At 40.8% G+C, this 13188-nt stretch overlaps 1 protein-coding gene across 2 annotated transcripts in view; it reads right to left on the bottom strand.

Annotated features, from left to right (window-relative positions):
• Positions 1–13188, bottom strand: part of LOC122549391 — a 99966-nt gene that overhangs the window by 31873 nt on the left and 54905 nt on the right. For both annotated transcript variants that reach the window (XM_043689149.1, XM_043689139.1), the window contains exons 3-4: positions 2094–2206; positions 268–370 (exon numbers count right to left, since the gene is read on the bottom strand). In XM_043689149.1, the coding sequence (XP_043545084.1) occupies positions 268–370; positions 2094–2206 (216 nt within the window). The remainder of the gene's footprint in view (positions 1–267; positions 371–2093; positions 2207–13188) is intronic.

Below are 13188 nucleotides of genomic sequence, written 5' to 3'. Positions count from 1 at the left end.
AGGTGGTAGTGAGCTATCTTCTTGAACAGCTGCAGTCCTTGGGGAGTAGGGACACCCCTCAGGCTTTGGAGAAGGCAGTTCTGGTATTTGGACCCTGCAGTGGCGCCCATCTTGCGGCTCCAGATTTTAAATTTGACTCTGATACTGGAAAATGCTCACATCAATGTGAGTTTTGAGTGAGTTTGGAAAAAAATTCAACATGCGTTGACTGAAAACAACTGTTGTAGATAAACTCTACTTTGGAACTAGTATATAAGATGTACGTACGAACTGAGTAACTTGGCATGGTTCAGATGGTTGCCTGAAGTCGACTGGGTTTGTGGTCCTGTTGTGTACAGTGATGTCGCAGGGTGAGTACTTGGTGCAACACCTGGAATGCAAAACAAGAGATATTTTAATGCAAGACAAACAAAAGAGATGAAAATTACTTGCTGCAACTTGAGGAACAGTGAGCTCAATTCTACTCTAATTAACACATCTCAGAACAGCTTCAAATTCATTATCAAAATTGTGAAATACATAATCGGGAAGACTTGACTCAAAGGAAAGAGTGGGAATCACTATCTAGGCCAGCATTCAATGGTCATTCCTAATTAACCTTGAGAAAATGGTAGTGAGCTGCCTTCCTGAACAGCTACAGTCTGTGTGATGTACATACACCATCAATCCAGCATCATTAAAGGAACAGTGAGATATTTGCAAGTCAGAATGGTACAGAACTGTGAGGGAAATTTGAAGGTTGTGGTGTTCCTAGGTAATTGCTGCATGTAATAGAAGTTGCAGTGTATATGAAGGTACTGTTGAAAGAACCTTGTGAGTTGTTGCAGCACATGTGCAGAAGGGTGCACACTGCCGATACTGTATGTCAATGCTGGACTGAATAGATGGTTAAGATGTAGTTGGGTGGCAAGTGGGCTGCTTTGTCCTAGATGGTTTTGAGCTTCTTAAGTGTTTCAGTAATGTGAGCAAGTGGAGAATATTCCATCATACTCCTGATTTTACCCTTGTAGATAGGTGATAGGCTTTGAAGCGGTTAGGAAGTGGGTTGCAAAATTGCTGCAAAATTCCCACTTATGACCTGCCCTCCTTCTTTGAATTCCTTCAGAGGATGTGTACTTCACAGTGCCCATCACTAATTGTCCTTGAGAAGGTGGTGGTGGTGAGCTGCCTTCTTGACCCACTGCAGTCCACTGGTGCAGCTACACCAAGCGGGTTATTGCATATTATTATTTCATTTTGGAGCCATTGGTAATAAAGCTCCCCTCTCTCCCATTCAAAAAGCTTGGAATTGGTTCTCCTTCATTTTTGATTTGGTTATCTAAATTTAATTGAAGTGTGCTAGCTACCTGCTAAAAAAGATAATAAAATTAAAAAGGTACATTTGGTGTGACTCACCAAGAGGAGGGCGGTGATTCCTCCTTACCGGCCATAACAGCGGTCTGAGCTAACTTCTCTGAAGGTCGTTCCTTCTTGTTCTCCAGACATTCTCCTCTCCTACAACAGAATCTCGAGCGATTCTCACCATGTTATACTGAGCTGACTGACTCTGCACAAAAAGCGCAGTGTAGTGACAAAAAGTCAAGTGACGGGAGAGACCATCATGGTAACCTCAAATGGTGTGGGAACAGTTTTAAAGTACTTCACAATGTATAAAGGTTGAGGTCTTGAAAAGCATTTATATTTGTATTTGTTGATGGAATGGGCCAGCATTTATTGCCCATTCTTAATTGCCCCTGAGAAGGTGGTGGTGAGCTATCTTCTTGAACAGTGACTCTGTCACCTCACTGCAGCCAAAATGCTGATGACGCTATAAAATCACTCCTATCTGGAAACTAATCAGCAGACTGGTTGCTGTTCTGTGCAGTGGGGAGCCTGTCCTATTTCCACACAACCCTGGGAAAGTTCCTGGTGCCAGGAATGCAGCAACAAGTTGTCCCGACACAACTCTCCCATGTTACCCTGGACCCCCGACCATTATCACCAAACCCTCCACAATGGGGCCGTGAAAATTCAGCTGTCAGACCTGCTAATTATTTCCAACATTTTCTGATCATGCCTTCTTTCTGAAGTAATATTAAAAGACACAAACATACCTGTATCAATGCTGATATTTGAAGACTTGAGGATCGTTTCTCCATTGAAACAGTTGACATTGATAGTGTAAAGAGTTCCAGTCTTACGATCTGTTAGCTTCAAACTTCCATTTCTAAACACATAATAGACATTAAATATATCAACATGATTTTGAGCAGCTGTAAAACACTCTAAGCAATAGATGTTAAGGTGGAACATGAAGGACCACGGCATGGTGTTCAACAACTTCTCATGTGAAGATAAAAGCATCAGTATACCTCAACAACTTATTTATATTACAGATAGTTTATTACATCTCAAAAATGCTAATAAATCCTGTTTCCCTCTGGAACATTAGAGCAAAACATGAACTGGTGTCCAGCATCCACAAATCCCGACAAATATTTCCTGCAATTAAACAAGGGGTCAAAGATATAATTTAATGATATATCGATAGTTGATAGCACCATTTATGTATGCATTTGTGGACAGAGGAGTTTTAATTTGCAGAGAACTTTGCGCTCTTCTTCAAAAAGTGTAAGGAGATCATTGAGGCCTTACAGACAGGGTTTCAGTTTAATACCTCATAGACTCACAGAACCATTGTCATAGAGTCTTACAGTCACAGAGTCACGGATTCAGAGTCACCAAGTCAGAGCCACAGTCATATAGTCACAGATTCTCAGAGTCACAGATTTATAGTCACAGAGTCACAGAATCAGTCATAGAGTCATACAGTCACAGAGTCACAAAGTCATAGCGTCACAGAGTCACAGAGTCACAGTCACAGGGTCATGGAGTCACAGTCGCAGTCAGAGAGTCATAGAATAATAGAGTTGTAGAATAATTGAGTTACAGAGTCATCGAGTTATAGAGTCATAGACTCATAGAGTCTCAGAATCATAGAGCCAGAGAGTCACAGAGTCATGGAGTCACACAGAGTCACAACGTCAGAGTCATAGAGTCACAGAATTCCAGAGTCAGAGTTGAAGAGTCACAGATTCATAAAGTCACAGAGTCAGAGTCTCAGAGTCATACAGTGACATAAACATAGAATTATAGAGTCACAGAGTTATAGAATCACAGATTCTCAGAGTCACAGATTCATAGAGTCACAGATTCACAGAGTCTCAGAATCATACAGTCACAGAGTCACAGTGTCATAGAGTCATAGAATCACAGAGACAAAGAGTCACGGAGTCATAGAGTTACAGAATTATAGAGTCATAGAGTCACAAAGTCACAGAGTCACAGAGTGATGGAGTCACAGAGACAGAGAGTCACAGAGACAGAGAGATGTACTGCTCCGAAACAGACCCTTTGGTCCAACTTGTCCATGCCAACCAGATATCCTAAGTAAATCTACTCCCAGTTGCCAGCATTTGGCCCATATCCCTCTAGACCCTTCCTATTTATGTACTCATACAGACACCTTTCAAATCTGGTAATGGCACTTCATTTCATACGCACACCACCCTCTATGTGAAAAGGTTAACCTTTAGGTCACTTTTAAATCTTTCACCTCTCACCTTAAACCAATACCCTTTGGTTTTGGACTCCCCTACCATAGGGAAAAGACTTTGCCTATTTATTTTATCCATGCCCCTCATGTTTTGATAAATCTCTATGAGGTCACCCCTCAGCCTTCGACGCTCCAGGGAAAACAGCTCCAGCCTATTCTGCCTCTCCTCATAGGTCAAATCTCCAACCCTGGCAACATCCTTGTAAATCTTTTCTGAACACTTTCAACTTTCACAACATCCTTCCTATAGCAGGGAGACCAGAATTGCACACAGTATTCCAATAGTGGCCTAATCAATATCCTGTACAGCCACAACAAGACCTCCCAACTCCTGTACTTAATGCACTGACAATAAAGGCAAGCATACCAAACACCTTCTTCACTATCCTGTCTACCTGTGACTCCACTTTCAAAGAATTATGAACCTGCACTGCAAGGTTTCTTTGCTCAGCAACACTCCCCAGGACCTTATCATTAAGTGTATAAGTTCTGCTCTGACTTTCCTTTCCAAAATGCAGCACCTCACATTTATCTCAGCCCATTGACCCATCTGATCATGATCCCATTTTACTCTGAAGTAACCTACTTTGCTGTCTACTGCACCACCAATTTTGGTGTCACCTGTAAACGTACTGACTGTACCTCTTATGCTCACACCCAAATCATTTGTATAAATGATGAAAAGCAGTGGACCCAGCACCGATCCTTGTGGTTTACCACTAGTGTTAGGCCTCCAGTCTGAAAAGCAACCCTCCACCACCTTCTACCTTTGAGCCAGTTCTGTATCCAAATAGCATTTCTCTCTCCATCATGTCCAACTTGATCTAAAGCGTCAGAGGCTGAGGGGTGACCTTATAGAGGTTTACAAAATTATGAGGGGCATGGATAGGGTAAATAGGCAAAGTCTTTTCCCTGGGGTCGGGGAGTTGGATATATGAATAGAAAGGGTTTGGAGGAATATGGGCCGGGTGCTGGCAGTTGGAACTAGATTGGGTTGGGATGTCTGGTCGGCATGGACGGGTTGGACCGAAGGGTCTGTTTCCATGCTGTACATCTCTATGACTCTAGAGCATGCCAGTGGTTTCAGGTGCCTACTGCTCACTACTCTGAAATGTCTAGGGCACATCAAAGCAGTCAATTAATATTAATTGTGACGAGAAACATGGGGGTGATTTGTTGGTGAGAAAAAAAATGCAGGTAATTGCAAATCTCTAGATAAAAGAAAACATAAAAGTCATCATAGTCCCTTGGAGCGAATCGAAATATACTGAGTTTAACCTGAAGCTCACTAGACCTCAGGTAAAGGGTAAAGATGAGAAGATGGGATACTCATGGTGATGTTAGCCAGTACAGTATGGTGTCACTCGGTGTCACAAACCAGCCGCAAAGTCACCTGAATTAACCGAGCACGCCCAACCCCTGCCCGAATGTCAACACAAAAGTAAGAAGACATTATTTCCTGCCAATTAAATCCTCTTTGTGATGCTGCAGAAGGTTCACATCCAGTCATCTACCAATGAGCAGCAGTTCCATGATTTGATTATGATAACTCATGAGTGATCTGACATTTTTGATTTGATTAGATTTTGATTTATTATTGCCACATGTACCGAGGTACAGTGAAATGTGGTGTTTTTGGGCAGTACAGGCAGATCACATGAAACAAAGACAATTGGGTGATAAAACAGATCAAGCAATACAAAGTTACATCTGCAAACAAGGTGCACAAAAAACAAGATCAACATTACATTTTAAGTTTGAGAAATCCATTCAGAAGTCTAATAACAGCGGGGAAGAGGCTTTCTTGAACGTGTTGGTACCCATGTTTAAGCTTTTGTATCTTCTGCCAGATGGAAGAGGTTGGAAGAGATTATAACTGGGGTAGGAGGGGTCTTTGATCATGTTGGCTGGTTTTCCACAGGAACAAGACATTTAGATGGAGTCAGTGGATGGGAGGTTGGCTTGCACTTTGGACTGGGCTGTGCTCACAACTCTCTGTAATTTCTTACAGACCTAGGCAGAGCAGTTTCCGAGCCAAACTATGATGCACCCAGATAGAATACTTTTCATTTTCGTATAGAATAGCAGTGAGACTTTTATCTTCCACTTTCTCTTTCAAAAGAAACAAAAAGGTCACTGAAAATCAAAAGAATTGTGAGAAACAGTGAATTTGACTCTTGAACCAGGGAATTCTTTTCTCCTTGGCTATCTTTTCTGACCATAATATTTATATTATGTTGTCTGTGTGTTTTCAGTCGTACTCCTGAATGACTGTGTATATGCTTCTTGTTTTAAAGGAGTACACCATTAGTTGCATATCAGTGAAGAGCAATTCAATTTTCTTTGGCTATTTGTTAAAGAATAAGTTTATTTAGAATAATGAATTATTTTCTTGTTAATGCCAAAACCTGATATAAATTACTTTTGGCTTGAATAGCTGTCAGTCTTGTTAATTGTTCATCTTGGTGGTTTAATTGAGTCGTTACATAATTGTAAAGGTTGTGGAACAATGAGTCTCAATTGTTGGCACATTGTTCCTAATTGAGTCGTGGCAACATGCTGACATCTTGGAATGAGTCTGTCAATTACTTTAGCATCCAGCAGTAAATATTCCCCATGAAAACAGTGATGTCTACTAACTCTGAATTAAAGCCACAAATCCAAGCAATGTCTGTTTTGGAAACTCTGCTCATAAACCTGAAACAGTTCAGTTATTTGAGTATTGGTGAAAAATGGAACATGCTGTTGGAGCTATTCACCTTACACACATCAGGACAGATACAAGAATGTCACATTTCAAAGCAAGCAACAGGAGAAAAGGATGTTAATTGGTTGGCAAGTCCGTTCTGATCAGCTGGCATTTGACCAAGGGAAATGCACCAGAAAACTACTGTCCCCTTAAGTTTTTGTTTAATTCAAAAAAGTTGCATAATCTGCCTCCATTTCCTTTTTCTGAATCCTTTCAAGTTTCACAACATCCTTTCCTGTAGCAGGAAGACCAGAATTGAACGCAGTATTCCAGAAGTAGCCTAACCGATGTCATAAACAGCCCCAACATGACCTCCCAACTCCTGTACTCAATGCACTGACCAATAAAGGCAACTATACGAAACACCTTCTTCACTACCTGTCTACCTGCAACTCCACTTTCAAGGAACTATGAACCTGCATTCCAAGGTCTCTTTGTTCAGCAATATCCCCCAGGGCCCTGCCATTATGTGTATAATTCCTGCCCTGAATTTTTTTCTTTTTCCCTTCCCTCTAAGAAATGCTACCTGCCACTTGCCTGCCCATTCTGCTTGAGAGTATGGTGCTGGTAAAGCTTTCCCAGCTGATCTACAGTCCTCACTTTCTCCCTGCCCATTCTGCTTACCTAACTACGTTAATTTGAAAAATGTGTTGCTGGAAAAGCGCAGCAGGTCAGGCAGCATCCAAGGAGCTGGAGAATCGACGTTTCTGGCATAAGCCCTTCGTCAATTCTCCTGCTCCTTGGATGCTGCCTGACCTGTGCGCTTTTCCAGCAACACATTTTTCAGCTCCGATCTCCAGCATCTGCAGTCCTCACTTTCTCCTACATTAATTTGAAGGCAATTTGTACCATCTTCACGGTTTGCCCTCCTCCAAGTCGGGACCCATCAGCAAGTTTGAAATTTTACTTTGTATTTCAAGATCCCGATCAGTTGCATTTAGCAAGACTGTGGTTCCTAGCACTGACCTTGGGAACACCACCGTCTATCGTCCTCCAGTCTATCATGACTCTCAGTTTTCCATCCTTAAGCCAATTTTTTAGTCCAATTGTACACTGACCTTCCTATTGTATAAGCCTCAGTTTTATTTACCAGATTTTTAGGTTGCACCTTGTTGAACACTATATCCACTGCATTACCTTCATCAATGCCACTGTTCCTTCATCAGAAAATTGAATTAATCAAGACAATCTCCCCTTTAACACTCCATACTGGTCTCTTCAATTAACTCAATACTCTATCATCTCTTGATTTAATTTCCCAGATTAATTCCAAAAACATACCCACCAACAATATTCAACTAACTGTTTTGTATTGTTAGGACCATCCTTGGACTATTTCTTGTTAATGGTGTCACATTTGCTGTTCAGTTCTCTGGGACATCCCCCAGATCTAGGGAAGTCTGAAATGTTAAGGTCAGTCCTTCCACCCTCTCCACTCCCACTTCCTTTAACAGTCTGGGATGCAATCTTCCAAACCAGGTGACTTATCTACCCTAAGCATAGCTAGTCTTTCCAGTACCTTCACCTATTCAAGTATACTTTCAAGAGATGTGGGCATCACTGGCAAGGCTGGCAAGTATTGCCCAAGCATTACTGCATTTGAAGTAAATGGCTTGCGAGGCCAATTCGGAGGGCAGTCAAGGGTCAACCACATTGCTATGAATCTGGAATCACATGTAGGCCAGAGCAGGTAATGATGGCAATTTCTTTCCCTAATGGGCATTAAAGACCAAATGGATTTTTATGATAATCAACAGTAGCTACAATAGCTTCATGGTCCCCATTACTGAGACTAGTTCACGTTGCAGACTTGTACTAACTACATTTTAAAATCTCACTAGTTGCCTTGGTGGGATTCAAACTTGTGTCTCCACAGCATTCACCTGGCCCTCCTCATTACTTGTTCAATGACATTACCACAACCTACAGTGCCACCATGATCTCTGCTTCTACTGATAATTTGCTTGATTTCTCTTTCTAAGTAAATACTAATGTAACTGACTCAGTAGGTATTCTAGCCTTACCCAGCATTTCTAACCATACATCATCCTTTTTGTCACAAGTAGGACCCACTCCACGTTTTTCTACACCATTATGATTTAAATGCTAGGCAATTCTTTGGAATTCTCCTGTATGTTGACTTCAAATGCCTTCTCTGTTCTTAACAGCAAACCCACCTCCCGTATTCTTTTCCCTTCCTCATTCTTGTATCCTTGATTAAACAACCTGTCCTTACAATTTTAAAGCCACATTTCCATTATTGTCCCATATCATATTGCCACATGGCCACCTGTGCTTTTAGCTCAACAACTTCATTCACCACAATCTGTGAGTTTACATCCATCCATTATATTCCTGGTTTTGCATTTCTCGTAGTCCTCCTTCGTCTGCTCTTATTTAATGTATTACTACTTCCTTTTCCAGTACTGACTAAACCTCTCACTTGATGTACCATATTCCTCTTTGCTACTTCTATTTGCTGGTGACCTCTCTCCTGCTAATTTAGTTTGAATCCTCCTCAACCACAATTGTGAAGGTCCCTTCATCACTGGGCCCATTTCTATTGGGGGGCAGCCTTTTTGAATAATGCCTTCTGTTCCATGATTGGTCCCAGTGCCCTGAGAATCTGAAGCCTCTCTGCTGCACCATGTTTCAAGGCATCTATTGATCCTATTTATTTTCCTATTTCTACTCTGGGCAGCATGTGACACTGGGATTAATGCAGAGATTACTACTCTCAAAGGTTTACCTTTTAACTTCCTCCCTAGCTCCTGAAAGTCTCAATGACCTCTCTTGGTCATTGGCAATATGTGCATCATTTAAAAGGGACCTAAGGGGCAACTTTTTTACACAAAGGGTATGGAATGAGCCTCAAAAGGAAGTGGTGGAGGCTGGTACAATTACAACATTTAAAAGGCATCTGGATGGGTATGTGAATTGGAAGAGTTTAGAGGGATATGGGCTAAGTGCTGGCAAATGGGACTAGATCGGTTTAGGATATCTGGTCAGTGTTGGACTGAAGGGTCTGTTGCCGTGCTGTACCTCTCTATGGCTCTGTGACAACTTGTATCTCACTCTCTCCTCCCCAAAGAAAACTCTGCATCTTCTCTTCGATATCCATTACCCTTACACCTTACATATCATACAGGGCTCAAAATTGCAAGTGCAGAAATGTCCATCTGCCTTTCTATAATAACTGCATTCTTATGTTTTACTGTTTCCCTTTTGCACAATCCATGGTCCATTGGTTCCAGTGGTTTGGGCTGCACTCCTTCAAGGCACAATCACTGCAAGCAGATCCTAATACTGAATGGCTGCTTCAACATGACACACGCCTCAACTAACTGCATCCCTACCCTTCTGGATCGTCTCCCAACTAATATCTGGACCCCTCACTGCCTATGGGGTGACCACCTCCTGGAACAAATTACCCAGGAAACACTCATCCTCCCTGATGCTTCAGCTTCCCCTCAAGTCCAAAGATCCTGAGCTTGGAGTTGGAGCAGCTAGAGATAGTCACCAAGCCCATGTAGAGTGTCCTGACATTCCCATATGGCACCGGGATGTCATGTCTCAGATGCCCATCCATAATGTACTTGTTACACTTTCATAGATTCTTTCATATCAGTCTAGTTAATGTTGTCCCTGTCCATAGTCATATTTCACACTGAAATAGTCTTTTTACACTCAAGAGATTAAACATTTTAAGGACCGTGTCTTGTCAATGTTAAATCTTTGTTTATTCCATTCTGTGAACCCCTTGTTATGAATCACAATTCCTGCCTTGTATTCATCTTGGTTTCTATGTTGTAAGTCCATATGAACAACTTTGAGTGCAATTTGTTTGAACATTTCCAATTTTGTTCATTGCTTCTTCTCTCAGTCTCGGTTGTTCTTTCTGATGGAGTGGTGCCTCTTGATAGCAACGGCTAAAGCAGATGATATAGAGCAAATCCAAATGTTGAACAAGAGCTTTGAAAATCTGAGCATCCACACCTCTGGATCTAGTAGTTGATTCTTTATCATATGGACCAAATGGTCTCTTTCTGTAACTTAATGTCTCTCAGTTTAAAGTTATTTTGTGTAAAGATGTTCTGGTTAATTTAACTTCCACAGAAATTTTTAACAGGTTTCCATAAACGCTAATTATTCTCTGTCTTGCAAGCCTGTGACTGGAACTTTGTCCTTCTCAGTGGGGTCAAAGCTTGATGCAGAATCCCTAATTGATTGTCTCTGCCTTGCCCCAGCTGAAAATGAATCAATGAATTTCTCATGCCCTTCAGCCAGCAGCAGTAGAGAGAGCAACACTGCCATCTAGTGGTCTTCAAATTCAAATCAAGAAAAGAAAATACTCATTTTGAGGGCTTGTTATTTAAACTTAAGTTTAAAAAAATGATTTTAGAAACAATATTTTGGAAGAATTCGCATTGTAAGGTATAATAATTGGACCATACATGAATTATTTTATGAACTCTGAATGCCTCAGAAAGGCTATCAATAATACTTGCTTTGTTTAGAGAAGTTTGGCATGGAGCAATGACTTCAGGATTGGGTGTTCAGATTATGACAGAGAGTCTGAGAGACAAACCTATTTTTATTGGAGAACAGAAGATTGAGAGAAGAAATGGGGGCTGATTTGTATCTTAAGTCTTAACCTAAATTGAAACAGATAGCAATAGTACTAAGGTCATCAGGACCCAAATCTGATAAAACCTTGCAAGTGGCCTACCTAGTGTAAGCAATTAACAAGCCTCACAATAAGCATCCAGGATTTGCATCTTAAACAGACAGGAGCCTTATTTAAATATTTAAATCAAGTTCTAACATTTATTATCAGATGCCCCAATGCAAATTTAGTTAAAAATAATCAATGTGTACTCAGATTTCTCCAGTTTCCTCATTTCCTCTCCCCCCACCTTGCCTCAGTCCCAACCCTCGAACTCAGCATCACCTTCCTAACCTGCAATCTTCTTCCTGACCTCTCCACCCCCACCCTCACTCCGGCCTATCACCCTCACCTTATCACCCTCACCTTAACCTCCTTCCACCTATCACATTTCCAACGCCCCTCCCCCAAGTCCCTCCTTTTATCTTATCCTGCTTGGCACAATCTCCTCATTCTTGAAGAAGGGCTCATGCCCAAAACATCGATTCTCCTGCTCCTTGGATGCTGCCTGACCTGCTGCGCTTTTCCAGCAACACATTTTCAGCTCTGACATAAACCCAACCTAATGATCATGCTATGATGCAACCTAGCCAGCAGTCCTTAATAAGGGGACAAAGAATTCTCGCAATTCTGTGGGGCCATCTATGGAAAACAGAAAGTGGCATCACTGGTAGATAGGGTGTTAAAGGCAGCATTTGGCACGCTCGCCTCCATTGTTCAGACCCTGCTCCTCGGATGCTGCTTTGCTTTTCCAGCACCACTGTTATCTTGACACTGAATATAGGAGCTGGGTCATCATGTTTTGATTGTACAGGAAGTTGGTGAGGCTCTTTTGGAGTACAATGTACAGTTCTGGTTGCCCGGCTGTAGAAAGGATAGCATTAAATTGGAAAAGGTGCAGAAAGGATTTACCAGGATGTTGCCCCGACTGGAGGGTTTGAGATATAAGGAGAGGCTGAGATTTTTTTCCTTGGAGCATCAGAGGCTGGGGGAGTGATCCTATAGAATCAGACTCAAAGTGTCAACTCTGTTTCCCTCACCATAGATCCAGCACTCTCTGTCTTTGTTTCAGATTTCTAGCATCCACAGAATTTTGTTTTCGTAAGAGTTTCAAAATTCCAAAAGAGTGTACCCAGGCAAAATTTGCAGAAAGACAAAAACAGAATGTTGAGGCACAGATGATCTATATACGAACAAGTTATCTGACTTGAGCTGAAAGTCCCGAACTACAAAATTAAGTTTAAAAGTAAACAGATTTATTATTTACAGGTTTAAAATTAAAATCTTATCTGAACTCTGAGATTGAAGAAATAGCTTTCACCCAACCATTTTCCATGGAAAATAGATGCAAGCACATTCTGAAGGTTACAAATCCAAGAAATTGTTCCTTATGTTAAATTAAATTGCTGTTTGTTTTTCTTCAATTGAACACAAAATTGAAAAACTTATTTCTTTAATTTGGGTCTTAAAAGATCGAATGAGGAAATTAATGTTCTCCAAACTTAAATGAAATACAGGAATTTATCACAAGATTAAAACCTAAATGGAAATGATTGTGAAAATTCTAATGCATCATTTCACTTTTGAAGGTTCAAGGACAAGAGAAGAGCAGCAATTGCCTCAATGATTTGAATTAATTACATAAAATGGAAACCCTACCTCAGGTGCCTCTATAATTTCAGTTTCATTTGATTGCACCTCAAGTGGTGGAGAGACATCTGAGTGAAAAACCAAATCTCAAAATGGTTTCAAACCAATCTCAAAAGTATACTAACTCAAAATATGTATTTCAATAAATATGAAGTAATCCTTTATCTCGTTAAATGTTACTCAAGTTATTCTTTATATAGATCATTGCCATTTGCCTCATTGAAGACACAGACAGCTACAGACCAATTTGAAAACAGTTTTAGGCAAATGGAATTATGAAATATTGAGAAACACATTACTTCAGTGTCAGGCAGCAATCATGTGTTAAAAACAGCCATGTTTGATAGATTTAATGCAGTTTTTTGATAAAATAAATAATTTGATGGATAAAAGTGAATGCAGAATGTGTATTACATTTTCCAAAATACAGTGGCTCACAAGAGGCTTGTTATAAAAATTCAGGAACTGGATAAAAGATGAATCGCATTAGCATGGATACAAGTTGTTTAATGGAAAGGAGACTAATTT

The sequence above is a fragment of the Chiloscyllium plagiosum genome, chromosome 1, assembly GCF_004010195.1.
Source record: "Chiloscyllium plagiosum isolate BGI_BamShark_2017 chromosome 1, ASM401019v2, whole genome shotgun sequence".
Taxonomy (NCBI): Eukaryota; Metazoa; Chordata; class Chondrichthyes; order Orectolobiformes; family Hemiscylliidae; genus Chiloscyllium; species Chiloscyllium plagiosum.
This window is presented reverse-complemented; position numbering and strand designations above follow the sequence as displayed.